Source organism: Lepisosteus oculatus, chromosome 26 (genome assembly GCF_040954835.1).
Source record: "Lepisosteus oculatus isolate fLepOcu1 chromosome 26, fLepOcu1.hap2, whole genome shotgun sequence".
Classification (NCBI taxonomy): Eukaryota; Metazoa; Chordata; class Actinopteri; order Semionotiformes; family Lepisosteidae; genus Lepisosteus; species Lepisosteus oculatus.
The window spans coordinates 9,517,646-9,544,997 of record NC_090721.1 but is presented as its reverse complement, the minus strand read 5'-3'; the positions used below and the strand labels follow the sequence as shown (position 1 = coordinate 9,544,997).

At 46.6% G+C, this 27,352-nt stretch overlaps 2 protein-coding genes across 11 annotated transcripts in view; both read left to right on the top strand.

Moving 5' to 3' along the window:
• The first annotated feature begins 7,511 nt into the window (after positions 1-7,511).
• On the top strand, positions 7,512-18,626 carry ddx52 (DEAD (Asp-Glu-Ala-Asp) box polypeptide 52). The gene is made up of 15 exons (XM_069184348.1): positions 7,512-7,637; positions 8,045-8,300; positions 9,105-9,238; positions 9,331-9,516; positions 10,143-10,286; positions 10,801-10,912; positions 11,615-11,687; positions 12,033-12,236; positions 13,038-13,128; positions 13,676-13,798; positions 14,667-14,817; positions 15,920-15,995; positions 16,505-16,576; positions 17,527-17,625; positions 18,131-18,626. The coding sequence occupies exons 1-15, from the start codon at positions 7,551-7,553 to the stop codon at positions 18,204-18,206; spliced, it is 1,884 nt and encodes a 627-aa protein (XP_069040449.1). The 5' UTR covers positions 7,512-7,550; the 3' UTR covers positions 18,207-18,626.
• Positions 18,627-19,098: 472 nt separating this feature from the next.
• Positions 19,099-27,352, top strand: part of synrg (synergin, gamma) — a 51,996-nt gene continuing 43,742 nt past the window's right edge. For 2 of the 10 annotated variants that reach the window (XM_015367594.2, XM_015367590.2), the window contains exons 1-2: positions 19,100-19,258; positions 26,648-26,688. In XM_015367594.2, coding sequence (XP_015223080.2) covers positions 19,224-19,258; positions 26,648-26,688 — 76 coding nt within the window. In that variant the 5' untranslated portion in view covers positions 19,100-19,223. Of the gene's footprint in view, positions 19,259-26,647; positions 26,689-27,352 lie in introns of all 10 variants that reach the window. The other 8 variants (XM_015367596.2, XM_015367592.2, XM_015367598.2 and 5 more) reach the window with 6 other exon arrangements.

The window sequence follows — 27,352 nt, the reverse complement described above, 5'->3', positions numbered from 1 at the left end:
GGTACACATAACAGGAGTGCAAATTTTTTTTTATTATTTTACAGTACTATTATGATTTGTGACATGTAATATGTCTTTACAATTATTTAATGACAGTTAATTTTAATTTTCATATTATAACATGAGAGGCATGTTATAACATAAAATCCAGTGTTCTGAATTTGGTCCAAACTCTCTGCATGCAGGACTGCCAGGTGTGACCCTGCTGTGCGTAGTAGCTCTCTGTAACTGACCCTTCCACCATCTACTTACTCAGAAGAGACTTTTCACTGCTGAGAGCGATGATACTTAGTCTCACTGGACACCCTGCAGGGTTTACAGGACTGATGAACAGCCATCGATCTATATCATTAATACCCTTGAGAAAATAACTTGGATTCTAGAACAAAATTGTCTCAGTTCTCTATAGAAACATACATGACATCTACAGATGCCACATCTTTCCATAATCAGAACACAGTGACCTTTACACAGCCCTGCAAAGGGGTGTTAGGGGTGGACATGCATTTTAGATTTAGAGGAGACAACTGGGAACTGCAGTATGAGGGAGTGCATTTAAAAACCATTACCAGGAGGCCAGGTCTTTACACAGAGTGTGGATGATATAGGGAAAGAGCATACGTTATAAATGAAAGGTGTGGAACAAGATTCCCCAGTCGTGCTATTGAGAAAGACACAGCAGATTCTTTCAGGAAAAGGCTGGATGAGATCTTTGGTTCAGTTAACTACCGGATGGGTCTCATCTATAACCCTCTCCGCTAGATCCCAAGACGAATCCCTGCAGTTCCTGTCCGAGGCCTAGGCAGCGTGGAGGAAAGTGATTGCTTTGATGTTTCTCGGTATCTTTTCCCCACTTGTTTTTGTCCCTCTTCATTTATCTGGATTTGACCCATCGGCCATTGTTAAACAAATGCACCTGCATTCTTGGCTGGGCGCTCTCTCACTCTCTCCTCGTTTGTCACTGCTGACAGGGGGATCCCAGCGCTGTGAACTCAGGTTAATGACTGGTGCGGCATTGTCCCCCAGTCCTGCGCTGTTGACAATAAGGAGCTGCTCTGATAATAGAGTCGGGGGGGCCGAGCACAGAGCCGGGAGAGAGAGAGTGGGAAAGAGAAGGGGAAGGGCACAGTTTTCTGTGACCATTCCCGCAGGGAATGTATTCCGAGAGTCTCGGACAGGCGGGGAAGCTCAGGGTGGTGCTCTCGCGCGCCACTTGGCAACTGTGCTCGTCTTTGTACTTTCTCTCCCCTCTCCAAAAACAAATGGCATTCGGTCTTAGGATTTCGATTTAGAAGCTGAAAGTGACAAATCCCCCTTCAGGGAGCTCTCTGAGACAGAGTTGAAGCATTATGCTAGGTTTGTTGTCCTTTGTGTGAGCAGGAAGGAGGTTACAGTAGGTCCCTGTTGCTGCTTTATTCCAGCTCACTGTGCAACACTGTTTTCTTCAAGACCGTGTCCCGGCAGCAGGATAATGTAATCTGCCGAGCCCGTTTCACTGCTCTGCATTCTGTGATCTGGAGAGAGCTCTTGTATTAACGTACAGTGCATCTCCATGTGAGTATCACCAATGTCCTGGGCCCCAGAGTCAGGAGGAGCTGATTTAGAGCACTGGTTGCAGTCTGGGTGATCAGACAGGTCTGCGTTTAAATACTGTGAAATATCAGATCTAATCAGCTTCTTCCCCAGTTTTCTCATTGTTCGCTGCTACAGTACCTCATTTTCAGGCCCTCTTCTGTCTCCCTGTTTCCACGCTCATCTGATTCCCAACCCTAGTTCTCACTTATTGTTGTTTTGAGCCCCTCTGCTCCTGTCTCGAGTTTCTTATCTCTAGACTGTGGGGGGATTGAACTGCCCACAGAAATCCGAGCCTCTCGGCTGCTGACCACCTTTCAACAACTGCCCAGGACAGCACCCGTGTGACCTGTCAGCTCTTAACTGCGCCCTTCAGAAACCCTCACGCTGTGTTGCACTAATGTTTCTAATTTTCAGGCCGGTAATGGACCTCGCTAATTGCACTTATTCACTGCAAACATGAGCTACAACACCTACAGGGTGTTGACATTACTGCTCTGTATCCACGCTGTCAGTGCGCTGTCGGTTTTAATTCCTGCTGTTTCATTTTGTTTGTGCAGCACCTGCGTTACTCTTCCAGTCTGTGCCTTAATGGAGTTTGTAACGAGCGTTCGGGGGGGGCTGACAACAGCCAAGTTCAATCGGGCTCAGCTGTCAGTAATCACCTCTGACGTCATTTCCACTATAAATACTGGACGGGACCCCCTTCTCTCCCTCGCACACGTCTTTGTGCACCCCACCTCCACCCCACCTCCCCCTCTGCAGCTGCCCCTGGGTCACCCCTTACTCTGCAGGGGGGTCCCAGCCTCCTCGTCCTCTGGCCAGGAGGTCGGCCCTCAGCCAAGTGAGTTAAGCCAAAAGTTTGACTAAAACACCCCACAATCCTTTCAGTACTCTTGATTCTTGGGTGTTGTTATACCTAGTGAACTGTCATTTCAGTTATTGCTTTAATTTTTACCTTATTGGACCAGCACGATTGTTTCTTATACTTCCAGTACAAGATAAGATCACTACCATATACAATTTCTTGTATTAGGAATTTGTCTTTTCGCGTACCCCAACTTGCTCTCCATGAGACACACAGACAGGGAGAGAAGCTGGGGGTCAGAGCGCAGGGTCAGCGATTTATAAAGCACCCCTGGAGCAGTTGGGGTGAAGGGCCTTGCTCTGCCGGCCGCGGGATTCAACCGGCAACCTTCCAGCCACAGCCGCAGATCCTGAGCCACAGAGCCACTGCACCGCCCCAACAACAACTACATTTGTACTGGAAGTCACTCTTAGAGAAGGGCATCAGCTAAGTGAAATTAGTAATAATAGTCATACGTGCACTGTACTGTACATGCTGCATGCCGTCTGAGAGCCTGAGCAGCAACACAGCTGGGGTGGATGCAAGTGTCCCCTGGCCCTGGGCTGGGCTGGCCAGAGGGTGGGGCGAGCTGGTGGGATGGCATTCCCCCTGACCAGCAGGAGCAAGAGGTCAGCGCGAGGAGCGAGCGGGAGCAGGCGGGGATCAGAGGGAGCACACAATGGGACAGAAAGCGGAAATGCGTGGGGGAATGTCACCGTGTGTTCTCCAGCCTGCAGAGAATAGGCACGACATCAGCTCCAGCTGAGCTCCAAAGGGTTAATGGATTGGGCAGCCCAGCAGGGGCCGGGGGTCACCAGGCCACTCCGCTGGGCTAATTGGCGAGCGAGATGGGCTCTGGGGGAAGGAGGGGTGATCCGAAAATATAACAGAGGGAGATCACACAATGCCAAAGATGTACGACGGTGATCAGTCGTGTCTCAGAGACAGTCTTGCTGCTCACTTTCAATACAATTCCACAGACCCGGGACTATTGTACCGCGTAGAAGATGGTGTGGCGGCAGTCATTTTCAATATCAATGGGATTCAAAATCGCTTTTCAATATCTGCGAAAGGAACTCTGTGGGTTACTACAGGTGTGTCGGAATCGTTATTCCAAGCTAGCTCCTGTTGCGGAAAAGTTAAGTTTTTTTTTAGTTATTATGGATAACCTTACAGTAGCTCCTCACTGAATTGCGTTTGATCTGTTGCCTCCTTCTAGCAGATACTTTTGAAAACCAATTCCTTCCCAGTGCTTCTCTCCAGCACTTTTGCTCCTGTTGATACCTCTTGAAGGCCCTGTGGATGGTGCTCATGGTGCTCGTAAGTTAAAGAAAGGTGCTGGGGTGATTGTGGTGTAGTTTCTTTTGAGTGCCTCTGAGGTCTCGGATCTCACCTGAGGAGCTGTCTGAGGTGCATGTTCGATGGTCTGTTGTCATCGGCGCAGGTCCTGCTCCAGAGGAAATCTGAGGCATGTATGGACGTACATGTGCAACATGTTATGTATGGTTTCTGACCTGAAGCTTAACTGGAAGGATGCAAGACAAAAAGAAGAACAGAAAGACAGAGATGCTGTCTGGAATTGTTCCTGCATGGGAATTAGTCAGTCCTTTTTGTTCGCTGCTGTTTCAGGCCAAAGGCTGAGTGCCCTGCACTGTATGTGCTGTCCAAAGGCATCCTGACGGATCAGTGTCACAGAGTGTGGTGCAGAGAGGGTTAATGATTTATGGTGCTGGAATGCCCTGTGTAAGACAGGGTTAATATTCACCAGACACCACCATCAGCTACAAAGCCTGCTTCTCTGGGGGGTCCTGCATACAGTGGCTTTTCAGTCAACTTCCAGCCTGGGGCTTACTTGGTATTTAGCATCACCAAAATTAAAAGCAACATATATGGTTATATATCTATCCACGTGTGGTATATATGTATAGAGGTGCAACAAACACAGGTATTACATACAGATGCTTTACTCCTTAACTACAACGTGAATCTTAGTATCCTGGCAGTGCGCACAGTGCATAAGAGTAACACAGGGGTGGGCAGATATTCTATTACAGTCTTTGTTGCAGCCAATCCTTAAGTGATTTTTAGCAGCTGTGCCAATTAACCAATTAAAATTCAATTAAGTGGTCGTATTCGTGGACAGACTGAAATACTACAATGTAATAAAATGGATAGATCAAGCTTGCTTACCTTCAATTTAGAGCACAGTGAGCTCTGAATTTGAATATTTAGGTCCATGCGCATCATGTTAAGTGATGTTTTGGATCTTATGTTTACATACAAAAATATTAGTTTGAGGCCGTTGTGTAAAGCATGTATGAACAGGATAGAAAATCTGAAAATGCCACATATTATACCAAACCTCCACAGACAAGAGGAATGTGTTTTCATAACCTTTTAAAGACAGGGAAATTGTAAAAGTATCCAACATGAGATCAGAGTGCAAATAGTTTTAAAAGCCACAGTTAGGTTCAACCCACAGAGCCTTCTTAGGAATTTAATTAATAATTAGCAGGATCAAAATGCCAAATTAATTATGTATCACCTATACATACCAGGTACCAGAACAGATTGGATGGGCCTATTTAATAGTCCTGTTGCACAGTAATACCTTAGTATTACTAAGACTTTCATTTGACTAGCTGGTGGCTAGAATGACAAATATTTCCATTCTAGATCAGAGCTGGAAGGTATTGCGCTCAAGCTGATACATGCACAGGTCTTTGTGTATATTAGATGTCTGACTCCTGAACCGTTTCTGACCCGTGACGTTTAACTTACAATCCTTGTTTGTAGTTCAGGGATGCAAACATCTTAGTTATTCCAACTTGGATTCAGACCAATGATGATTTCCTATGATCTCCTGACATTCTCAAGTCGCAGCAGAACCTCAAAGTGGAAGATAAGTTAAAAGCAGCTCCCGGGAGATGAATCAAGCACACTTTGAATTTCTATATATATATGTATACTATAGTAGCATAGTAGTGATAGCCCTTGATTAAAAGACGGGACGTGAAGCTTTGTATTGTACATGACAGGCTGGCCCAGGAGTGCCCACATGCTCATGCTGTCCTCAATGCTGTAGGCAAAATTTCAAGGGTCTAGTGGGGGAACCCACAATGCTTTTACTGAAGTGTCCTGGGACAGAATCAGCAGCCTAGGTGATGGATAGGAAAGGGGCTGGTCTTTGGTGTCCCGGGACATGCTGTAAATCTCTCTGGCCAGACAGAGGGATGCACAAAGAACCACTCCAGAGTGCCTACCCCTGCAGACACCCCCGAACCCCACCCTGGGTGGCTGTGCACCCAGGGCCACACAGTGGGCCAGAAGTGCTGAGCTGACCTGGAACAGGAAAACTGCTTTTTCCCTGCAGAGGTCTGGTGCTTGTTTGGGATGGAGTGGACCATTTTCTGGTTCCAGCTTTGTCTTCATTACTGGCTGACTTGAGCATATGCACCAGTACTCCAGTACTTTGATACAGGTGGTGCATAATTAATCATGTAGGTCCCCAAAACACTGGCGATGATGATGATAAGAATAATAGACACATTTTATTTAAAACAATTTAACAGCCACATCACCCTGCAGCTCACAATTGACAACTCACGGGAGCTCAGCAGGTGAGCCTGGTCAGTACCTGGATGGAGGACCTCTCGGGAAAAACTACGGTTGATGCTGGAAGAGATATTAGAGGGGCCAGCAGGGGGCGCTCTCACCCCACAGTCTGTGTGGGTCCTGATGCCCCAGTATAGTGACAGGGACACTGTACTGTATAAAGTTGCCATCCTTTGGATGAGACATAAAACCGAGGTCCTGACTCTCTGTGGTCATTAAAAATCACAGGGTGTTTCTCAAAAAGAGTAGGGGTGTAACCCCGGTGTCCTGCTCAAATCCCCCCCCCTGCTCTTTACCAGTTATGGCCTCCTAATAATCCCCATCTCTGAACTGGCTTCATCACTCTGCTCTGACTTTCAATAATGGCAAATTATGAACCAATGCAGTATTCCCTTCGGCTCCGTCAGCACACGTAGACTGCAAAGGAGCAAGTGAAGGTTTATTCCATGTTGAAAAGAGAAGAAAAGAAACGCAACGTTTCGGCTGTGGAGCCTTCTTCAGGTGTCAGACCTTCATACCTGAAGTAGGCTCTTTTCAGCGTGGAATACACCTTTTACTTGTTCCGGTGCATTCCCTCTACTCTACACAACTTGGAAAAGTCGGCCAGGATCCCCACGGTTCCGTATTTCTGTACTTCCACGCGCCGCAGCGAATACATTCTTGGGATCTGTCACCGTGTCGCGGGCTGACACAACAGGACAAACAAATGAAACAATTCCTATAATCCCAGCACTGTGTCAATACAACTCGAGGTCACAGTCAGGGTAAACTCACACAAGCACCGACTTGCTATACCGTCTCGGAAGGTATCTCCTTTTCTCTGTATTTCGGTTTCTTACATGACCGAGAAATCACACCTGTCCCAGCCGTGCAGCCTGCGGAGTGACAACAGCTTTCGCTCTTTGTACAAACGAAGAGCATGTTTATGCAGCAGGGAGAGACATTTAACGCGAATTTAATTCTCTTTGACTACATCACCAACAACGCCAGGTACTTTCATAGGTTGTTCTTTTTCGGAGCTTCAAGAGAATCCCGACTTCGGTCAACAAGTGTCGTTTCTAAAGTAGCCTCTTGACGCCCTCTGTTGTGCGTAACTGTTACTACAGCACGACGACAATTTGATATCAAATTTAAATTAATAAATTAATTAATAATATGTGGCACAATTAATACTAATACAGATACTTACGCGGGCGCTATTGTATATGAATCCTATAAACGATCGTGGAAGACGACATTTATTTAAATAAAATAATTATATATCATAATCATCATCATGATGACCACCATATTTCCTTATGCAGATTAATTAAAACACATATTTCACTGGGAATTGATGGGGATGGGTGACATGGGTGGGTTTTTAAACATGAAAATGATCACTGGTTTAGACATTTTGTTCGTTTCAGTGTACGTCTTTAAGAGGCTTACTAATCACACCCAGATGTACCCCCTACAAGATGCGGTATCTCGATTGGTAATGCCTGCTGGAGCTGACCATGCTGGCTGAGTGAAAATGGATTCATACGACTTGTTCCGTAAGCTGGGAGCGGGGGCCAAGTTTGACTTCAAAAAGTTCGGCAAAGATGCGGAGAGGTTTAAGGTAGGCATACTAATATAGCAGGCATTTGTAGGCCAGTAAGGCGTTTTGTTGTTCGTTATGGATTATGGTAGGATAGCACATTACTTCTTAAGCAATGGCACACGCTGCTGTGACTTCTCACGCCTGTGTGCTGTTAACGTGCACAGCTTTACTGCTAAAGGGAGTTTTAGGTATTCTTTATGCGTCTTGTGGCAAGATGGTATCAGCAGGTTCTCAAATTGCCGAACACGTAACCTTTGTTCAGTGTAGATGTTGGTATGGAGTGGTTTGGCGTTGCAGTGCTGAATGTAGCTCTAAGAAGTTGCTGTTACAAAATACTACAGCTCATAACACAATCGGTGCATGCATTGCGTCAGGGTACAGATATATTTCAACTAACTTTTGTCATGGTCGGCCGTAAAATACAGATGGCGAGGGGACAGCAGACCGGTGGAACGGGCTCCACCGACGTCTCGGCCGGGATTGACTTCTTCGGCCCCAAAAGCAGGATCTCTCCAGGAAACGGAGAGGCCAAGACGGACACAGAGCCCCCCCGAGGCAGAGCAACGAGGGCGGAGGAGGAGCTGAGCTCGGACTCGGAGTCGGAGAACTCGCGTCTCCCCGCGAAGAAGAGGAAAAGAGGAGCTGAGAAGCCAGCAAAGAAGACTGCACGTGAAACCTCCGGTAGTAATAATAATCATAATCCTTTAACTTGTATAGCTTGGTCCCGCTAACATCTCTTCCAGCAGCGATCTTAGTTTTTTCCCCAAACAGGTACTGGGCAGGCTCACACCCGCTGAGCTCCAGTGGGCAGCCAGCTGGGAGCTGCAGGGTGATATAGCTGCTGTCAATATAGTAGTATGTTTAGTGCTATAAAGGTGGTATAGTACTGAACAGAAACGCGTTTTACAAGTGAGAGGAGGACATAAACACCTGAGTCTTTTTAACAGTCGAAATCATAAAGCTACTATTAAATATAGCAGCTTTGTGTAGCTCAGGTGGGGAGCTGCGTCAGCATGCGTAGGCTGCAAAGGAACAAGTGATAGGTTTATTCCATGCTGAAAAGAGAAGAAGGAAAACGCAACGTTTTGGCTGTGGAGCCTTCTTTGGGTGTAAGCTTACTCACAGCCAAAACGTTGTTTTCCTTCTTCTCTTTTCAGCATGGAATGAACCTATTACTTGTTCCTATAGTAGCTTTATTCCTATTTTTAAATATTTTTTAAAAAATGTAGACATTTTCTCTAGGAAGGTTTGCACTTGTGTTTTTTAACTTTAAATAATGTGCGAGAACGTTTGCCCTCTTGCTGGGCGGTTTGAGTTATTTCTGGATTTCTGAGGGCCTGGTAGCTTCGTGTGTCCAGGAGATCTCCAGGTGGCGTGGTGTTCTGTAGTTTCAAGGACCTGCGGTCAGGTAGCCCTGCAGCCCGAGGCTCTGTTCGTACCAGGTGGCGTCTCAGCGTGGTTTCTCTGTCTGGGCTCCTGCTACAGGGGCGGGCGCTGCCAGCGGCCAGCCGGAGGGGATCCTGTGGACGTCGGCGCTGGACAAGAAGGCGGAGGACTCTCTGGGGGAGAGGAAGGACAAGCCCTCCTGGAAGAGGTTAAAGCACCTGCACCAGGAGAAGGTAAGGAGATGACGGCTGACCTTTTCACCAGCCCCGGGCTCTGTCTCAGACACGTGAAATACACCGGGCGCCTGTCGGGCTCTGTGCTCCAGGTCAACCGCCTCCGGCACCAGAACCGGATCAACGTCCGCGGCACCGACGTCCCCGACCCCGTCGCCACCTTCGCGGAGCTGGCGGAGGAGTACCAGGTCGACCCGCGGCTCATCCAGAACATCCGCGCGGCGGGGTTCCAGACGCCCACCCCCATCCAGATGCAGGCCATCCCCCTCATGCTGCATGTGAGTTCTCTGCGCCCCGTCCTGCGTACAGCTCCCCCCTCCATAACGCTGCATTCCCCCGGCAGTAATCCAGGGGTACAGGGGTACTTCAGCTCTGATCTGCGCTGCCCTTCCTGTGCTGCACACTATGATTTCTCTCTGTGCTCTCATGACTTTTTCTTTGTTTTTCCACTTGGAACATTTAATGCAATGCTTTCCAGACTGCAAATGCCAGGACAGATAAGATAAGATCACTTTATTGGCCATATACAATTTCTTGCATTAGGAATTGGTCTTTTTGCATACCATGAGACACAGACAGGGAGAGAGAAGCTTGGGGTCAGAGCTCAGGGTCAGCCATTTACACGGCGCCCCTGGGACAGTTGGGGTGAAGGGCCTTGCTCAGGGGCCCAGTGGAGTAGGATTCCTCTGCCGGCTGCAGGATTCGAACCGGCAACCTTCCAGCCACAGTGCTACACCACACCGCCCAGCCCAATCCCCCAGTCTGGCTGGATCTATGCTGCTTGCACACTGAGCCTGGCTCAGAGGGCAGATTTGTGTTCAGGGCTGTGTCTGAGCAGGGGCCGGTGTGCTGCCGCGTGTCCGCGCCTCTGTTTGAAGCCGCCCCGTCGTTTCCTGTCCCGCAGAACCGGGAGATCCTGGCCTGCGCGCCCACGGGCTCCGGGAAGACGGTGGCCTTCTGCCTGCCTGTCCTCGCCCACCTGCGCAAGCCTGTCAACAAAGGCTTCCGGGCTCTCGTCATCTCCCCCACCAGAGAGCTGGCCAGCCAGGTGAGTGTCGCCTCCTGACTAGTTCACCCCGCTGTCGCCGAGTGAGTTCTTAAAAGGCATTTTGTGTAACTTCCTGCAGCTCGTACAGCCTTTTGATTAGCTGCTGCAGTATCCCTAGTGAAGTTCTGAAATGAAGGGGGTACTGTGCATTAACAGGGCACGTTCGCGGCTCGACTCCAAGCCCAGGGTGACTGACGTGTAGCCCACATTCCCTGATGGTTTTCTTAAGGTCTGCTTCTCTCTTGTTTTATTATTCCTGAACCATTCCCTTCACCCAGCTGTCAGGCACGAGCTGTAAAACAATTCAGTGATTTCAGTGCCACCTTCGGCTTCAAGCACTCAGCACTCTGAGACTGGGCTGCAGTTTGAATTGGCTGCCTGCCGTGTTGAGTGGGGGGCCTCTGTACTGGTGAGCAGCGCCACAGTGGGCTCCCAGCAGGCTCCAGGCTCCAGGCCTGGGCGGTGTGGGTCGTGGGGCACGTTTCAGTGTGTTTTGCGTGTCCATGTCTGGCAGACCTACCGAGAGCTGCTCAAGCTGTCCGAGGGAGTGGGCTTCCGGGTGCACATGATCCACAAAGGAGCTGATGCCGCCAAGAAATTTGGACCCAAGTCTGCCAAGAAATTCGGTAAGCCTGGCTTGGGAGCTATAGCACAGGGGAGCACATGGAGAGTCCGGGTGTTTGTTTCTTTGCACAGGCTCAGTCACTTGACTGCTGGCTCCATAATCCATTTTGGTGGGTGCTGACCCAGTCATGCACAAGAGGTTTCATCGACAAGCTGATTAATCTGCTGTTTTCCAGAACACTGCAGCTTTGAGTGCTTGAAGGTATTGAGAGGAACTGTTAAGACATTTAGGTTGGCACAGTGGCCCAGTGGTTAGCATTGATGTCTCACTGATTCTGGGGCCCTGATTTCAATTCAAGACCTGGGGTGCTGTTTGTGTGGAGTTTGTATGTTCTCCCCATGTTCATGTGGGTTTCCTTCAGGTGCTCCAGTTTCCTCCCACAATTCTGGGGCATGCCTTGAGGTGAATTGGCTTCCGGGAAACAGGCCCTGGTGTGACTGTGTGTGTGTCCGTGTTTGTATCTGCCTGCCTTGTGATGGAATGGCGTCCCATCCAGGGTGTTACCTGCCTTCTGTCCACTGCATGCTGGGATAGGCTCTGGCTCCCCCTTGACCCTGGATTGGAGGAAGTGGTTACAAATTGGATGGATGTTAAGATAATGAAGAATGCCATGTGTTTGTGCCAAATGGCCTTTTCACGTTTGTAACCATTCTTTTTAGTATGGATTTGATTGTTGGTCTTCAACTTGATTTTATTTACCCAGACATCCTGGTGACGACTCCCAACAGGCTGATTTACCTCCTGCAGCAGGACCCCCCGGCTGTGGACCTGGGCAAGTGAGTGTCTCTGTGCCCTCCCTGCTGACTGGTTGTCTTCAAGCCTCATGATCACGCAGCGCTGCTGGCTCGAAGCAGAGTTCGGGGGTCTTCGAAGGGGTGCCTAACCATGTGATCCAGGGTTCCGACTAAAACTGCTAAATTAGTGGAGGACCTTAAATAGGAGTGCCTTTGCTGCAAACTTTTCTACAAAAAAACAAGTACTTTTTCATTTGATTGTATGAAGGCGGCACTGCAAGAAGTGCTAAGCCCAGGCTCTCTAGCGACTCGGGTAGGTTTTAAACTTGGGCGGGTTTGGAGATGCTGGGGCGCCTGCGTTCAGTGTCCCTGTGTTTTGCGGTGCAGTGTGGAGTGGCTGGTCGTGGACGAGTCCGACAAGCTCTTCGAGGACGGGAAGACGGGCTTCAGGGACCAGCTGGCCACGATCTTCCTGGCCTGCACCTGCCCCCGGGTCAGGAGGGCCATGTTCAGCGCCACCTTCGCCCCCGACGTGGAGCAGTGGTGCCAGCTGAACCTGGACAGCATGGTGTCCGTCTCGATCGGCCAGAGGTGCGTGCCTCGTTGGGGCACTGGAAGGTCCCAAATGAGAGGGAGGCCATGTGGCCCATCTAGGTGGTTAGCAGTAGCTCATTGACCCAAGGCCCTCTTATCCAGGTGTTTCCTGAAAGAAGCCGGGGTATCTGCGTCAACTGGATAACTGGGCAGCTTGTTTCAGAGCCCCAGCTCCCTTGTCTCTCCCTCTGCCCTTCTATGACAATTCCCTATGTGCTGTTACTTATTTTTTGCATCGCTGCTGACCATGTGGTCTTTTGGCGGATCGGTGGCTCTGTGGCTCAGGATCTGCGCCTGTGGCTGGGAGGGTGCCGGTTCGTATCCCACGGCCGGCAGAGGAATCCTACTCCGCTGGGCCCCTGAACAAGGCCCTTCACCCCAACTGCTCCTGAGGCGCTGTATAAATGGCTGACCCTGCGCTCTCACCCCCAGCTTCTCTCCCTGTCTGTGTGTCTCATGGAGAGCAAGCTGGGGTATGCGGAAAGACAAATTCCTAATACACTAAATTGTGAAAGTGATCTTAAATGGAATGTAAACGTGTTTTAGGAAGAGTATTATTTAACTTCTTAGGTGCAGTACTGAGCTGAAGAGCCTTGCCACTTAACCTCAGAGTCTGATTTAAAAGCGACTGGCTAGATCCATCCCTGCTTCAGTGTAGCCTCAGCGTGCAAGATTTTATCCCGGTCCTATGCCATCTCAGAGCAGAGAGTTTTCCCCAGTCCAGCGTCGGGCTGCTGTGTCCCGGTGAGCAGGGAGTGTGGAGCGGGTCTGCTGATCTGCCTCTGTCCCCGTGTCCAGGAATTCGGCCGCTGAGACGGTGGAGCAGGAGCTGCTGTTCGTGGGCACGGAGAACGGGAAGCTGCTGGCGATGAGGGATCTGGTCAAGAAGGTGAGAGAGCCCAACCCGAGCCCGGTCAGGAGGTGATGTCCCGTGAGTTAGTGCACGCCATTCTCCTTCTCTCTCACTCTCTGCGCTGAGCACTCCTCCCAGCTAGGACAGGCGACAGGAGTCTGGAGGGAATTCTGTAGCTTTTATTTGATGCTGCTTCATCCACAGTTTAGAAGGTCAGACATTAGGGGAGGAACATCTGCTGCAGAAGCATTTGTAACAGGGCACGTGAGAAAAAAGGTTAAGGTAGTTTCAGGGTGCCTCATGGCAAGCGAGTGGCTGAATCAGTGTTGGAACCAGGGATCCCTCAGTTAGAAACGCTTTTCTTTAGCCGCTGGACAGTGGAACGCGCTCTGTCCAGTGCCATGTTAAAAACCTGGGCAGCACCCCTTAATCAGTGCCTGTCAGTCTCTTAACTGTGCCCCCCCCCCTCTCCTGGTGAGTACCCGTGCCCGCGGGCGCGGACAGGGTATGGCGTTCGCTTTCTTCCTTTCTGGAGCCCTGTCCCGCCACGCCTTGAGCAACGCTCTCTTCCTGTGGCTGACAGGGCTTCCACCCGCCGGTGCTGGTGTTCGTGCAGTCCATCGAGCGCGCCCGCGAGCTCTTCCACGAGCTGGTCTACGAGGGCATCAACGTCGACGTCATCCACGCTGAGCGCACGCAGCAGCAGGTATCCCCCCGCGCCCCGTCCCCAGGGGGCACACAACTGCCTCCAGAACCGTGAAACCCAAGGGGACGCTAAAAGACGTGCGAATAGACGTGCATATCGGCACGGGGACAGTCACCGGCTGGGAAACGCCATCAGATTTTGATTTGTCTCCCTCTTCGTTATGCCAGGGATAATGTGAATATTGTTCAAATTTCCTGGCCGGTGACCCATTTAATATTTTTGTTGTAGTTCAAAATTAAGCGATTACAATGTAAAAAGTGAAGTTGTTGTGTGAACAGTGCTGCAGCTGATTAACTTTACACTTGCTGCAGTGTAAAGTGCTTATTTAATCATGTGGCCCTTGGAACTCGAACCCCTCAGTTTCATGACCTGCTACAAACTGAAATTGAATTCTGCATGACGACAGTAGTGTGGCTCCATGGTTGCTTTGGTGAGGTGGTTGAAAAGCAGGTTGAGGGGCCTCGTGGGTAAAGGCACTCTCTAGAGTGCAGGTTGAACTGAAGGGTCCCGGGTTCGAGCCTCAATCGTATCACGAGTCAACTGGGATCGGGATTCCCCCAGCACAGCTGGCCTCTCAGTGACACAGCGCCCCCTGCTGCCTGACAGGCGATCAGCGAGGAACACGCCTCCCCACCCAATCAGTGCCGAGCCTCCTGCATGTGGGCGGGCCAGGATTCTGCCAGCACTTCCTCATTGTCCCCCATTTGCAGTTAGGAGGTTTATAGCTCTGAGCTGAGATGGGGGGAAAAACACCCAAGTGGGCGAATCCAGTTGACTAAAAGTACAATGAAACCAACAGGCGGTTGTGTTTTTTTTTTTTCCTTAATGAAGCATGTTCTTCATGTCCGTTTCTCTGTATCGTGCCCAGAGAGACAATGTGGTCAGCAGCTTCCGGGCGGGGAAGATCTGGGTGCTGATCTGCACCGCGCTCCTGGCCAGAGGGATCGACTTCAAAGGCGTCAATCTGGTGATCAACTACGACTTCCCCGCCAGCGCGGTGGAGTACATCCACCGGATCGGTGAGCTGTGGTCCCCGTGCCACACCCCCGTCTCTCTCTTACTGTACCATGCCTGCGTTTTTCTTATTCTCGTGTGCCAGTTAAGCTTCCTGTTTAATTGTCTTTTGGGCTTTAATTGAACTTCTTATGACCTTAAAAGGCCTCCTAATCATGGGAGCAGCCACACGGGTAGTAGACCACTGGGTGAGCTGGTTAATCAGATACCCTTTTGTCGTTAAGCCAGCGCGAATGTCTGACTGAAATAAATCCAATGATTCCAAGAATGAATCCCTGCTGTCGCATGTTGAGTGCAATAGGAAAATCGGCATAAGACACCTCCATGAGCAAAGAAATCCCTTGCAAGTAACTCGTGTGGCCAAGAAAGATAAGGAGTAAGTCTGCAGCAGGGATAAGTGTGATCTTAGTTATATATGTCATAATGCAGAGTCCTGTTGTGTTGCAATATACAGATTTTGTATTGCGATTACAAGCACAACATGTAGCAGGTGCACACCTAGCAGTACCATGAAGTATTGCTTGTGTATAACACTGCCCTAGGCTAGGACTGCTAGCCTTCATCTGCTCATCTATGGACAGCATGTTGCACTAATGTACTTTTTGGACACTGCATTAATATACTGTTAGCATATTTTGCACACACCTAACTCTATTTTATTTTGTATTGCTGTACTTATTTTAATTTTTAGTCCTGTTTTTGCTTGTCTTGGCCTGGGCTGCTGTAACACCTCAATTTCCCTTCGGGATCAATAAAGTCTTGTCTGTCTATCTAAGCCAGGGTGTGTTACAGGGACAAATAACATATGCCAAATACTGGGCTTTATGCCAGGAGGAGATTGGAAGCATCAGTGCTTCATTGTGGCAGGACTGTGAAGTGTTTCACTAATGGGTGACGCGCTGTTGATGTCCCCTGTCTCCATCTGCAAAATTGCGCGTTGATTTAAAAAAAAATGAAAAACCTTAGTTTTTCATTATCGAGGTGGGGCTGCACACTGGTGGTGGTGGAGGGGATCCCCATTACCTGTAAAGCGCTTTGAGTGGAGTGTCCAGAAAAGCGCTATATAAGTGTAAGGAATTATTAATGAATTATTAAATCTGCGTGCAGGTCGCACTGGGAGAGCAGGACACCGGGGGAGGTCCATCACTTTCTTCACAGAGGATGACAAGCCCATGTTGCGCAGGTAGGCCCTGTCTGCCGACCTCAACAGCAGAGGGCTTCTGAGCTGCCCGAGCACAGCCGTCTCCTCGAGAGCCAGACACCTTGTGAGCAGCTTTCCGCTGAGGAGTTTCTACCCCGGTTTTTTTTTAGTACTTTTTTCGTTTCTTCTCTCCTCTCATTTTGTGAGACACCGGAGGGGGGCGGCGTTGTGCCCTGCTGGGCTTCAGAAAATCTCCACAGGAAGCGAAACTTGGAGAGCCTTTCAGAACCTGCCCCTCAGGAGCCGATGTGTTTGATGGTTTTTTTTTGGTTTTGAAACAAGAAAGCGCCATTAAAATTCAGTCCTTGATGGAAATGGTGGCCCGAACTATGAATCTAAAATCAAAGATTTCCCTGAACGTTTCCCTTCTCTTTGTGATAAAAGACTGACACCCCAGGGTGCATGTGACCCTGAGCACCTTGGGACGCAACAGGCTATGTTTAGATGCACTGTAGGTTTTCCTTCAGTTAATTCAACTCTCTGCTCTGCAGCGTTGCCAGTGTTATCAAGCAGGCGGGGTGCCCTGTTCCTGAGTACATGATTGGATTCAAGAAGTTGCACAGGTATGACTGACAGCACAGCACGCCTCAGTGACTTGTCGAGGGCTCAACAAGCAGTGTCCTTGCCTTACACAGCTTATTAGAGCTGCTTTCACTGTCCTGGGCAATGCAGGTTTGCTAGTTGTTTGCTCTTGATTTGAGCTGTGTTGCATTACCAGTTCATTATTATTATTATTATTATTATTATTATGTATCATTTTATATAATAATAATTGCTTACACTTATATAGCGCTTTTCTAGACACTCCACTCAAAGCGCTTCACAGGTAATGGGGATCCCCTCCACCACCACCAGTGTGGAGCCCCACCTGGATGATGTACCAGTACACTCGCCACACACCAGCTCTCTGTGGGGAGGAGAGCAGAGTGATGAAGCCATTTCAGAGATGGGGATTATTAGGAGGCCATGATTGGTAAAGGCCAATGAGAAATCTGGCCAGGACGCCGGGGTTACACCCCTACTCTTTTCGAGAAACGCCCTGGGATTTTTAATGACCACAGAGAGTCAGGACCTCGGTGTTACGTCTCATCCGAAGGACGGGGTCTTTTTACAGTCTAGTGTCCTCCTCACTATACTGGGGCATTAGGACCCACACAGACCACAGAGTGAGCGCCCCCTGCTGGCCCCTCTAATATCTCTTCCAGCAGGAACCTTAGTTGTTCCCAGGAGGTCTCCCATCCAGGTACTGACCAGACTCACACCTGCTTTGCTGCAGCGTGATATGGCTGCTGATGATATCAAGGCCATAACGTATTACAAGGAGAAGTTTGTTTTGGGTGGAGTGGAGCACCAGTTGTAGTAATCTTGTCAAAGCCCCCCCAAAAAAAGTTGCCATGATTATCCTAAGGCTCCCCCCAGCCTTGCCTGACAGGATCGCTGGCGGCGGCGGCGAGAGAACGCGCGATTGTGCTGTGCGAGCGAGCTCTGACCTGCGCTCTTTTCACCCCTGCAGCAAGGTGAGGAGGAGGCTGCTGAAGAAGCCCCCAAAGAGGGCCACCATCCGCACCGCCCCGCGGTTCCTGCTGAAGAAAGGCCACGGCAAGGGCAAAAGGTAGGGACTTGCCCCTTTACCCCCAGCGCGGGGGTTCCTGTTTCCACCTGCTACCCCAGTACAAGGCAGCAGAGCTGTTTCGGTGAAGCAGATGGGGTCGGAGAGCATAAGGAAGGTTTCCTCAAGCTACGTTTGAGTCAGTATTATACAGTACTTGTACAAAAACAGAGCTTGGTTTTCTACATTTGAATATAACCTTCCAATGCGTTTGAGGTTTTCCCCTTGTACATGCATTGTCTGCTGTAAGGAGCCAGGTACAAAGTGACACCTGCAACGCGTGCTTAGAGTCGCACAAGTTTGAGCAGAACCAGATTCTTCACAGATGCAGGGGGACAGCTGTTCAGAAAACTCGTTTTTGACTCGAGCTGCGGTTGAAACGAGTCATCTTGGGGAAACGTTTAGCTTGCAGCCGTGCAGAGACATCTGCGTGTGCTGGACAAGAACAACACAGTGGCTGAGGCCTCGGCAGCTCTCTTATTATTCAACATTCCCGTTATCTTGGCAGGAAGTCTGGGAAGACGGATAAGGAGAAGAAGTCAGAGACGGGACAGTGCGCCCCTGGAGAGACAGCGGCCAACTGACACCAGAGCAGAGCACGCCCAGAGGGATGGACACAGACATGCATTCTGAACTGTCCTGCTTCTGCCGAACAGCACAAGTGACTGCAGCTCACTCTACATCCGTGTTGAATTCCAGCTCCCAAACGCTAGGAGGAGCCCGGCTGTCTGTGTCCTACTGGAGTGATCTCCTGACTGCCGGAACACCAGCGTGCCTCTGGCTCAGCTCATGCAGTACCATTGCAGTCAAGTGTCTGACCAAATGCTGAATTTGCTGCTTTCTAACTTGGAGGGGTTAGAAATCTGGATTCATGTTATGTCATGTTGATCATCAATTCCTCTGTAGACTAAAGATTCTCCTACATTTGTATTTCATTCATTTGTTTATACAGTAAATCAACTATTTATTTTTGTTGTCTGGACAATAAACGTTTAAAAAATCGATTCCTTGCAAATACACGGTATATTAATGTTATTTCACTTTTCACAGTGTGATGGGGGCAATGCCAAGGGCTATCAGTCTTGAGGCTAAACATGTTCTAATGTATTCTCTTCTGTAAGGGTTCTGCAGTATCTGATTACAAGAACCTAAAGACCCTCTCTTATCGTATTACAAGAGTTGCTAGTGTTCCTGAAGAGGTGTTCATTTCAAAACCGGAAAATGCAAAGATGGGTAAAATTCGCCTTTTGAACGGCTGATGCTGCTGAAATAAAAAAGGAACTTGAAGAGATCCGTCAATAGCACTTGAAATAAACATGATCTCATTTTGATAGCACTGTAATCGTTACTCGGCACCTGTTACTCGAAGAGAATAAGATTGAATGGTTTACTAGCCTCGGATGTGTAAAGAGTATATTATTAGCTGTGGACATCTAACAAATTTTATTTTAAAATTTAGTATGAAAATATGGCCTGTGGCTCTGCAGCGATCAGAACCACGAGCGTCAACCCATTTAAAGCACCTGAGTTCGCCAGCAGGTGACCCGGAAGTGCTTGTCCGTGTGTTCTCAGCTGACGCCTCCTAGCTCTGTGTTTTTAAGATGGCGCTGCGGCCGGGAGCAGGGGGTGGCGGCAGGTACGGCTTTTCCCAGTAAATTATCTACTTCTCTGCGTTGTATGTCTCCGGTAGAAACGTTTTTGGTTTCTGAAAGTGTCCGGGTTTGTCTTATTTGAAAGCGAGAGCAGGGCGTGGTCTGTTGTCGCCCGTCGTATGGTGTTGTAACGCTAGTGAAACGCAGGACTGAATGAGCTGGCTGAATTAATTATTAAAGTGTAAAAATGTAGTTTTAACTCGAATTCCGGAATGTTTTCGGCTTATTTCTTTTTGTTTGAATGTGAGGTAAAACGTAAGTGGAATGCTTTAGCCCAACTGTTACGTTGTATGAGAGTTTCGTTAATTTGGTGTCAGCAGCTGGCTCTGAATTTAAATACGGTTTATTAGAAATACCTGGGTATATACACAAGTCACTGTTTGGCGACTGAAATAAACACGGTCGTTTTCGACTCGTATGAAATGGATGTGTGGTTTGTTTGTCTCATGCGTGTTTTTGTAATTTCGTGTAAACAGTGCGGGGAGATGGCACAGTGATGTGCATGGTATTTGTAGTCCGTTGTCACTTCTCCCTCTTCAGTCGGCACAGACTATCAGGAGTTATTTCACCGTGTATGTGATTGTTTTTCTGTAATGGACGTATTTGCTTGGTGGCAGGTACTGCAGATGAGGTCATCAGTATCAGGCATTCTCAGTAGATCACGCACCCCGTGATTGGGCGACACGATAAGATGCACTAAAAATGGTACAGAAGTTACGTAGCCGTATTACTTCCGAATATTCATTGAACCTTTGCTTTTGTTTTTAGGAGGCTTCAGCTCTCTGTGAGAGATAGAAGAGATGGATGTTTACAGTATATGTAAATATTTTATGATATGCCTCTGTTGTAAATGTCTGTAGATTTTATTTTACTTTTATTTTTTTGTAATTTTTATTTGCTTTGGCAACACTTATTGTGCCATGCTAATAAAGCACCTTGAATTGAATTGATAAGTCTATCTCTAATATTAATCTGGATGACCTGTAACAGCTGTTGAACTTGTTTGTTTCTGGTGTATGAAACTGATTTAGACAGCTCTTGATACAGCTCTTGGGAGGCATTTTTGCTCAGCTAGATGTGGCAACGCCTCGATTGTCTTCTTAGAAATCCGTCCTTTATGCCTTCAGTTTTCATGTGGAAATGCACAGTTAAGGGGCCACCACTGACAGATGTATAGGAGGTGGTATATGAAAACATTATGGAGCAAAACAGGCCAGAAAGAAACTTGTCAAAATTATTTCTGCTTGTTTTATTCAACGATAAAGGTTATTACATTTACCTAATATTACATTTAACGCATTCCTGCACAGTTATGGTCGCTGTATTTGTTATACAGTCCCATAAAAATACTGTTTAGTTAGGAAATAGTTGGCAGTAGATAAGTATATCCTGTTTATATCCCTTGTTTCCAGAAACAATAAAGGATATTGTATTTAGCCAAAATTGCAATACAGAATTTTGTATTTTTTTTAAATGCACAGATAGGCCTGTGGTGACAGGTGGTGCAGATGTGTCTACGGTATATTTATGTGAAACAATGCATGAATGGATTTCAAGTGTGGCTTGTGAAAAAATCATCTTGATCTCTGCCTTCATGTTGTTTATTGAACACTATGAATAAGAGTTTTTGAGTGGCCTCAATGAGACTGGAGGCAGTTTATATTTCCCAGGAAGAATAGCAGTTTACCTGCAGAGAAGAAGGCAAATAGATAGTAAATGCAGAGACAGGCACTCTGACAGCCCTCCTTGATAAATGGTGAAAGCTGCCGTTGTTGTTGTGTTAGCATTACAGGCCATGATATGCCTGCTGTTCTGAGACTTCACTCTTGCTTGGAAACATAAAGTACTTAGTACATAGTACAGATTACATTTAAAATAAGTGATCAAATAAGAGTTCTAAACTAAAAATGGAGGAAAAAAACATCAAACTGCTTTGCAACATCTGAAAAGCACAGGATTTCCTCTGTAGCAAATAAAGAATTTTATCCCATCAGATACCTCAGTTGTTAATCGTTTCAAATATTATGATGTGTGGGTCTAGTTCATACTGTAGTCAGAGCACAGAAGCGTTCATGATTTTTTCATCAGCTATGTATTGGCCCTGCTGAGCAAGTTTAAATAATGCATGCCTAGCAGATGATGGTCTCCCGAGCTGGTAATTTCAATACTGTAGCGCAAGGTCAGTTTGCGATATTTTCTAGGATGTTCTGCGTGCCGTGCTTTAAGTTAATCTGCTCTGTCATCCAAACTTGGCACCCCCCCCACAGTCAAAGAATGTGCCTTTCACGATGTTTGCCCTCTGCAGGAATCCGGGAAACGGCCGAGCGGCTTCGTAATGGAGCGATCGACGCTCCGCCTTCCCAGGGAGTCTGCAGTGTGCTGCTGTAGAGGCCGATGTGCACAGGCCACCTGTAGAGCAAGGCCACTGCTGAAGCCAAACAACAAGCACTTGCAGAACAGTTGCCAGTCCTGGTGTTTTACTACGTGTCCTAAAAGTCTGAAGATGCAAATTTGAGGAATTAAATTTAGGTTATTCCCGGTGCATCTTAAAAGCCCTTCTATTGAATCTCTCCAATTTATTTAAGAATAAGGCAACTGTTACAGAAAGCGTTGTATGCTCATCTCATCTTATAGCCATTTGTCTCATAAGTAGCTGTTTGTGTCTTAGTACAATAAGTGTCAAATGACGAGGAGAATTAGCCCTTGTTAGAATTCAAGCAGTGCTTTCTACGTTGACTACTTGTAGAGACTAGTCTGAGGGATACTATATGGATCTTCTGCATCTTGCACAACTAGATGTCTTGCCTTTCATCGTTATTCTGCGTCATAAAACGTTGTGAACTCCTGCTATTGCTGATGTAGTGTGACTGATATAATGGTCAGTTTGAGCTTGTGCTTTTTTCAGCCTGCTGTAGGTTTGGATGTGAATCATTCCAATTACATATCCACATTTACTGCTGCTGCAATGTTAAACTGTGGCAGTGAATGACTGGAGTTTTAAGCAGAATGTACTTGAGCTTGTAAAGTCTGTATTTTACTGGTAGAAGCTGTAAAACACTGGATATGTATGATCCAGTTTAACAGTTGTTTATGTTCTTCCAAATGTTGATATGAAAGGGTTATCGTTGTGGGATTCATTCCTTACTAAGAGCAGCGGGCTCTACTGTGCGTGAGCCTACTTGATCATTCAGCACCTCGTGTCTGTCTGGACATATCGAACAATTTTTATCCCACTGTAAAGCCAATGATTTAAACATAGTTTTCTGTATTAAAAACGTAGTGCATAATAATACACGCATGGAGGGTGTCCATTCCTGGATAATTTTTTTTCTATTTAACCTCAGGTTGAATTTGAGCGTTTTAGGTACCTAACCTAATACGTTAGATGGAGTAGCCGATAAACACTTCAGTTTTATAGATCCATTTTAGGTGTTGTTTGGTATGGATTATAATCTGGAGATCTGTATTATGTAAATTGATTTAGACTTATAGAGTAAACTGCATACTGTATATGGATATACTGTAGCGGCTACTGGCTTATATAAGAAGGAGTTATTTTCCTGTCAAACCACAGGACATGCACATTGCTTTCCCTCTGGGGCTTGTTTGCCGAATGTGTTCTCCGCAGGATGAGGATGTGCTAGGAATACTGTCAAGAATTTTGGCCTGCATGTTTTTAGCTTGTTTTTAAATAAGCCATGAGCTGTCAACAGGAGTTTGAGGCTCATATGCTGTGCTGCTGTTGATAGTCTTGCACTGGGAGTCTGAAGTTGAGAATGCAGCTCTGATGTTTTTATAGGGTCTTTGCCGACAGTGTAATGCATTTATAAGCTGACTTTGAAAGGAATAGATCTCAGTCTATATATATATAAGACTGGGTTAGTATCATGTAAAAAATGTGGCATGGTGTCTGACAGTCATGATGTTTTATGCCAGAAATGGTCAAGTTACCTGGTGGTTTTTCAGCCACCTGTAACATTTCTCAGTTTTGGTTGGACTTGAGCAAAGTAAAAACTGTTAAAACATTGTGTTGTACAGTATGTTCGAGCATAGACTTAGGAGGAACAGTTCTTTGATGCATTGGAACCCTAGCTTTAAAAACTGCTTTTCAACTGCTTAAGAAACTTGTTAATGTTGCATAGTTTACCTGCATCCCACATTTAAAACTGAGAGTATCTTTGCATCCTTAAGTGTTTGTTAAATCACATCACACTTTAGTATGACATTCAAAAACTTTTCAAACATCAGATCTTGCTCTGTGCATAATATGCTACCCACAGGTTTTACAGCACCTAAGGGTCTTTCAATCTGTGATGTGCACATAACATTTCCACTGAAGGTGATTCTTTTACAGGCATCATCAATAATTGAAGCTCTTCTCGAAAGAGATGGCAGAACCCTGTGAATGTTTAATGCTCAGGGCTTTGTGTGTTGTGTTTTTTGAATAGGATGCATGTGTCTTTGCTCATCTTTTTTTCAGAAAGGAGCTTTCATTACAAGAGATGCAGTTTGGTTTAGACAGAACATAGGCTAGCTGGAATTAAACTGCTTTTTAATTAAGGTACTGTGGAGTGCCTTTAAACATCCTGATCAAGACACAGCCCTAGTGCTTTGACTAGGACTGAGACAGTTCAGTTTATTTGTCATGTGCACAAGTGCAATGAAATGCTTTTCATATTTTCATATGCTTCAATATAAAGACATTAAAGGAATCACCAAAAACATAAACACAGAGCAGCAGCAGCAACAACAAATTAAATAACATACAACGTAAAAAACCCCATCAGTGTGAGCCAGTGGTAGGGGTAGAGTTCAGTAATCTGAAGAAACTCTCTCTGATTCTGGAAGTTTGTTCCTTTATGCTCCTTACCAGAGGGAAGGGGGGAGAAACGTGAAAAATCAGCGTGACTGGTATCCTTAACCATGCTTCCAGCCTTTCTGAGACAGCGAGTAGTAAAAATGTCCACAACAGAGAGGAGCTGTACTCCAATGAGGCTTCAGTTAACATAGAAAATAAATTCTTATACTGTTATGAGAGAAGTGTTTTTAATATTACACAGAAAAGTCAGGTTTAATTTTTAGACTTGGATATATGCATTTTTATTTCTGTGTGAGATACAGCCTCTTATCTGTATGCATTTTTGGATTTTGTAGCTGGATCACTGTATGTGCAGAGATGTTTGCTAGGGGTGTTGTTTACAATCTGTGAGTCCCAGCTAATGCTACAGTTATAAACCCCATAAGCATTAAAAACCATAACATTCACGGCAAAGCACTGAGCTGGGACGGCTCCAAGTCCAAGGACAAAAAAGACTATTATGTTACATTGTGCTAAGAGATTTGCTTCTGAAACTGTTGATTTATTTTTACTTGGCCATTGGGGGACAGTTAAAATAAGGGTCAGAGACCGAAAGAGCTCGGCTCATTCCCAAAGGCACAGGCAGTAGAGCCATTAACAGATTAGGCTTAATTCCTCCTTGAGGCCAGGAAATATTTTGTGTATGCTTTTGTTGTCTTGTGAGTTTGGTTCAATGTAATCACAGGCTGGCTTCACTGTGAGGGAAGTTTCAGTTGTTTATTCCTCATACAGCATTTTGACAGATGCAGTATTATATGGAAGGGTTTTGGAGTCTTAGTGGAGATTTCGGTTTAAAGCTCTTGCTAGAGACAAGGTGGTTTTATGATTTGTTTTTCTGGGTTGCCCATATCCAAATCTCTTTCCTAGTGTCCTTCGCTATATTATAATAATAAACTTTATTTTATATAGTGCCTTTAAAGGTGGCTTCTCAAAGCGCTTTCCAGAATGACAACACCATTAAAAAAAAGAATACACAAGATAAAACACAATTACAATACACAGAGGAGACCGTGGATGGTGGTACTAAGTAAAGTAGAAGCAGAGGGGTAAAGAATGGAACCAGTTCAGTAAAGGCTCTTCTAAAGAAGAAGGTTTTGAGTCTGGATTTGAAGGAGTTTAGAGAAGGTGACTCTCTGATATCCTTGGGGAGAGAGTTCCAGAGCTTGGGGGGCATAACAGGAGTAGGCCCTGTCACCCATACAATGTAGATGGGCTATATTGCCATTATTTTATGAGCAGGCATTGCACTAAGCTTGATCCTCTGAGATCATACTCACTACAGGGACATTTTTGAGTGTTTAAATGTTCAAATCTGATGACCTGCTATCTTACTTTTGTTTTTTTTAATATATCATATGCCGTGTTAACCTGGTTTTCAAAGTCTGCAGTTTTTTGCTTTTAACCCTGGAGCTTTCTGTACACTGCTTCCTTCGCTGCACCTACATCATTTGGTCACATAAAAGAGATTGGGAGGTTTTCTGAACCCTCTGAGAGCCCTCCCTTGCAACTGCTCAGTCATTGCTTGTCCCTGCATCAGCTGTGTCCCAAGCCATGAGGACGCTGTGTGTCAGCCAGGCTTCAGGCAGCAGAGCAGTGCTGAGTCACTGGCGCTACAGATGCCTGGATGATTAATGCTGTTTGAATGGAGGGGGCCAGGCCAATGCAGAAGACCAAGAGGAGCTCTCCTGCCTCTCTGATCTGCAGATCTTTTTTCTCACAGCTCTCAGTCTCTCGTTCTACCCAAGCAGCAGCCCTTTCCTCGGGGAGACTAGTTTGACCAAAGCAAAACAGTATAAAATAAAATGGAGCAGTCATAATGTGGATTCCAAGATAGGAAGACTTTTGCTGTTCTTGGTATTTTTTCAGGCGGTTCTTTGGCTATGATACAGTAGTGGGCCCCTGGCAGTATGTTGAATTTGATTGGAATTTAATTTGTCATGTGTATTTGATCAATAAATGATCAAAATTTTAGTGAGAAAATGCTGTTGCTGCAGCATATCAGATGCTTGCTCCGAGTGCAATATCGCCCTCCCTTAAAAACTGAGTACTGAAGGAGAAACGCTAGGGAAAACACAATTTCATTTATGCAGAGAAGCAGATGTAATGCAAAGCGAATGTTTTAAATGTTTGGGGCTGTGTGGGGTTAGTGTATTTGTCATTTTCAGTGCATACAGTTATTTTTTTCTTCATTTATCACACCAGCCTATTCTTTAGCTGGCTCCGGTGAGTAACCCTGAATATTTCTTAGAGAGTGAATCTTAGTTTTTTTCATGGTTTTCCTGTTTAAATTCAGGAAGGATGCTCCTTCCTATGTGAACACTTGGCACACTGCATCATTTATTTATTGGCAGAGGAAGAGCAAGCGGGGGGACTCGTGTGAGTCTTGGGGTATTGATCGTGGGGCTTGCTGCTGTGTGGCCCCCGACGCTGGCAGGGAAAGGTGTTCGTTAATAAAACGGTGTGTGGCACCTCTGGGAGTAATTATGCTAATGTTTTGTTTCCTTGTGTTTTCCAGCTTCATGTATCCTGTCGGTGGAGGACTCGGGCCTCAGCAAGGTGAGTTTACATTCCTGGTAGCAACAGTTTAGCAGTGACATAAATTAGCAGCATTGCCAAATTTCATGCCATTTCTTTTTTTTATATAGGTAGCAGTAGTAACAAAGCCTGGGGTCTCATCCGTGCCTATTAAACCAAATAGGGTTTACATGGTAAAGAGGCATTCAAGCATTCAAAACTTTGCTTTCAGAGTTGTTGTTTTTTCAGTTTATCTGTTTATTTTGGTTAGGCTGTGGATTCTTCCTGTAGGCACATTATTGTGCTCCGTCACTGCATATCTGAGCTCATGCTCTTGTTAGAGGCTTGCAGGAATAAAGTGCCATTGATGCATGAAGGCAGGCTTCTCCTGAGGGAGAGCTCTGTGCAGACTGGCAGCCGGAGTTATTCTGATGGCGGTTTGCAGGAGCTGTGAAGGCACGCCGACCGCATGAACCGGGCAGGACGGGTCTTTGCGTTGGTGCTGAGAGGATGCTTTAACTACAGTTCGCTCTCAGGGCACTCAGGGTGAGATTTTGGCTCACGATAAAAAAAAAAAAATCATTTTCACCTGTGTGAATTATCTCTGGTTTATACTACAGTTTTAGACCACCGAAGGACATTTTACTGCTAGGATGCCATGATGCATCCATCTATTTTCTGACCACTTCGTCCAGCTGCAGGGGAG

Excerpts from the sequence above, each read along its gene's own strand:
- ddx52 (XM_069184348.1), top strand. The coding sequence starts at position 7,551 with ATGGATTCATACGACTTGTTCCGTAAGCTGGGAGCGGGGGCCAAGTTT. Across the intron at positions 7,638-8,044 it reads AAGATGCGGAGAGGTTTAAG|ATGGCGAGGGGACAGCAGAC; the intron begins GTAGGCATACTA and ends CGTAAAATACAG. Across the intron at positions 17,626-18,130 it reads GGCCACGGCAAGGGCAAAAG|GAAGTCTGGGAAGACGGATA; the intron begins GTAGGGACTTGC and ends TTATCTTGGCAG.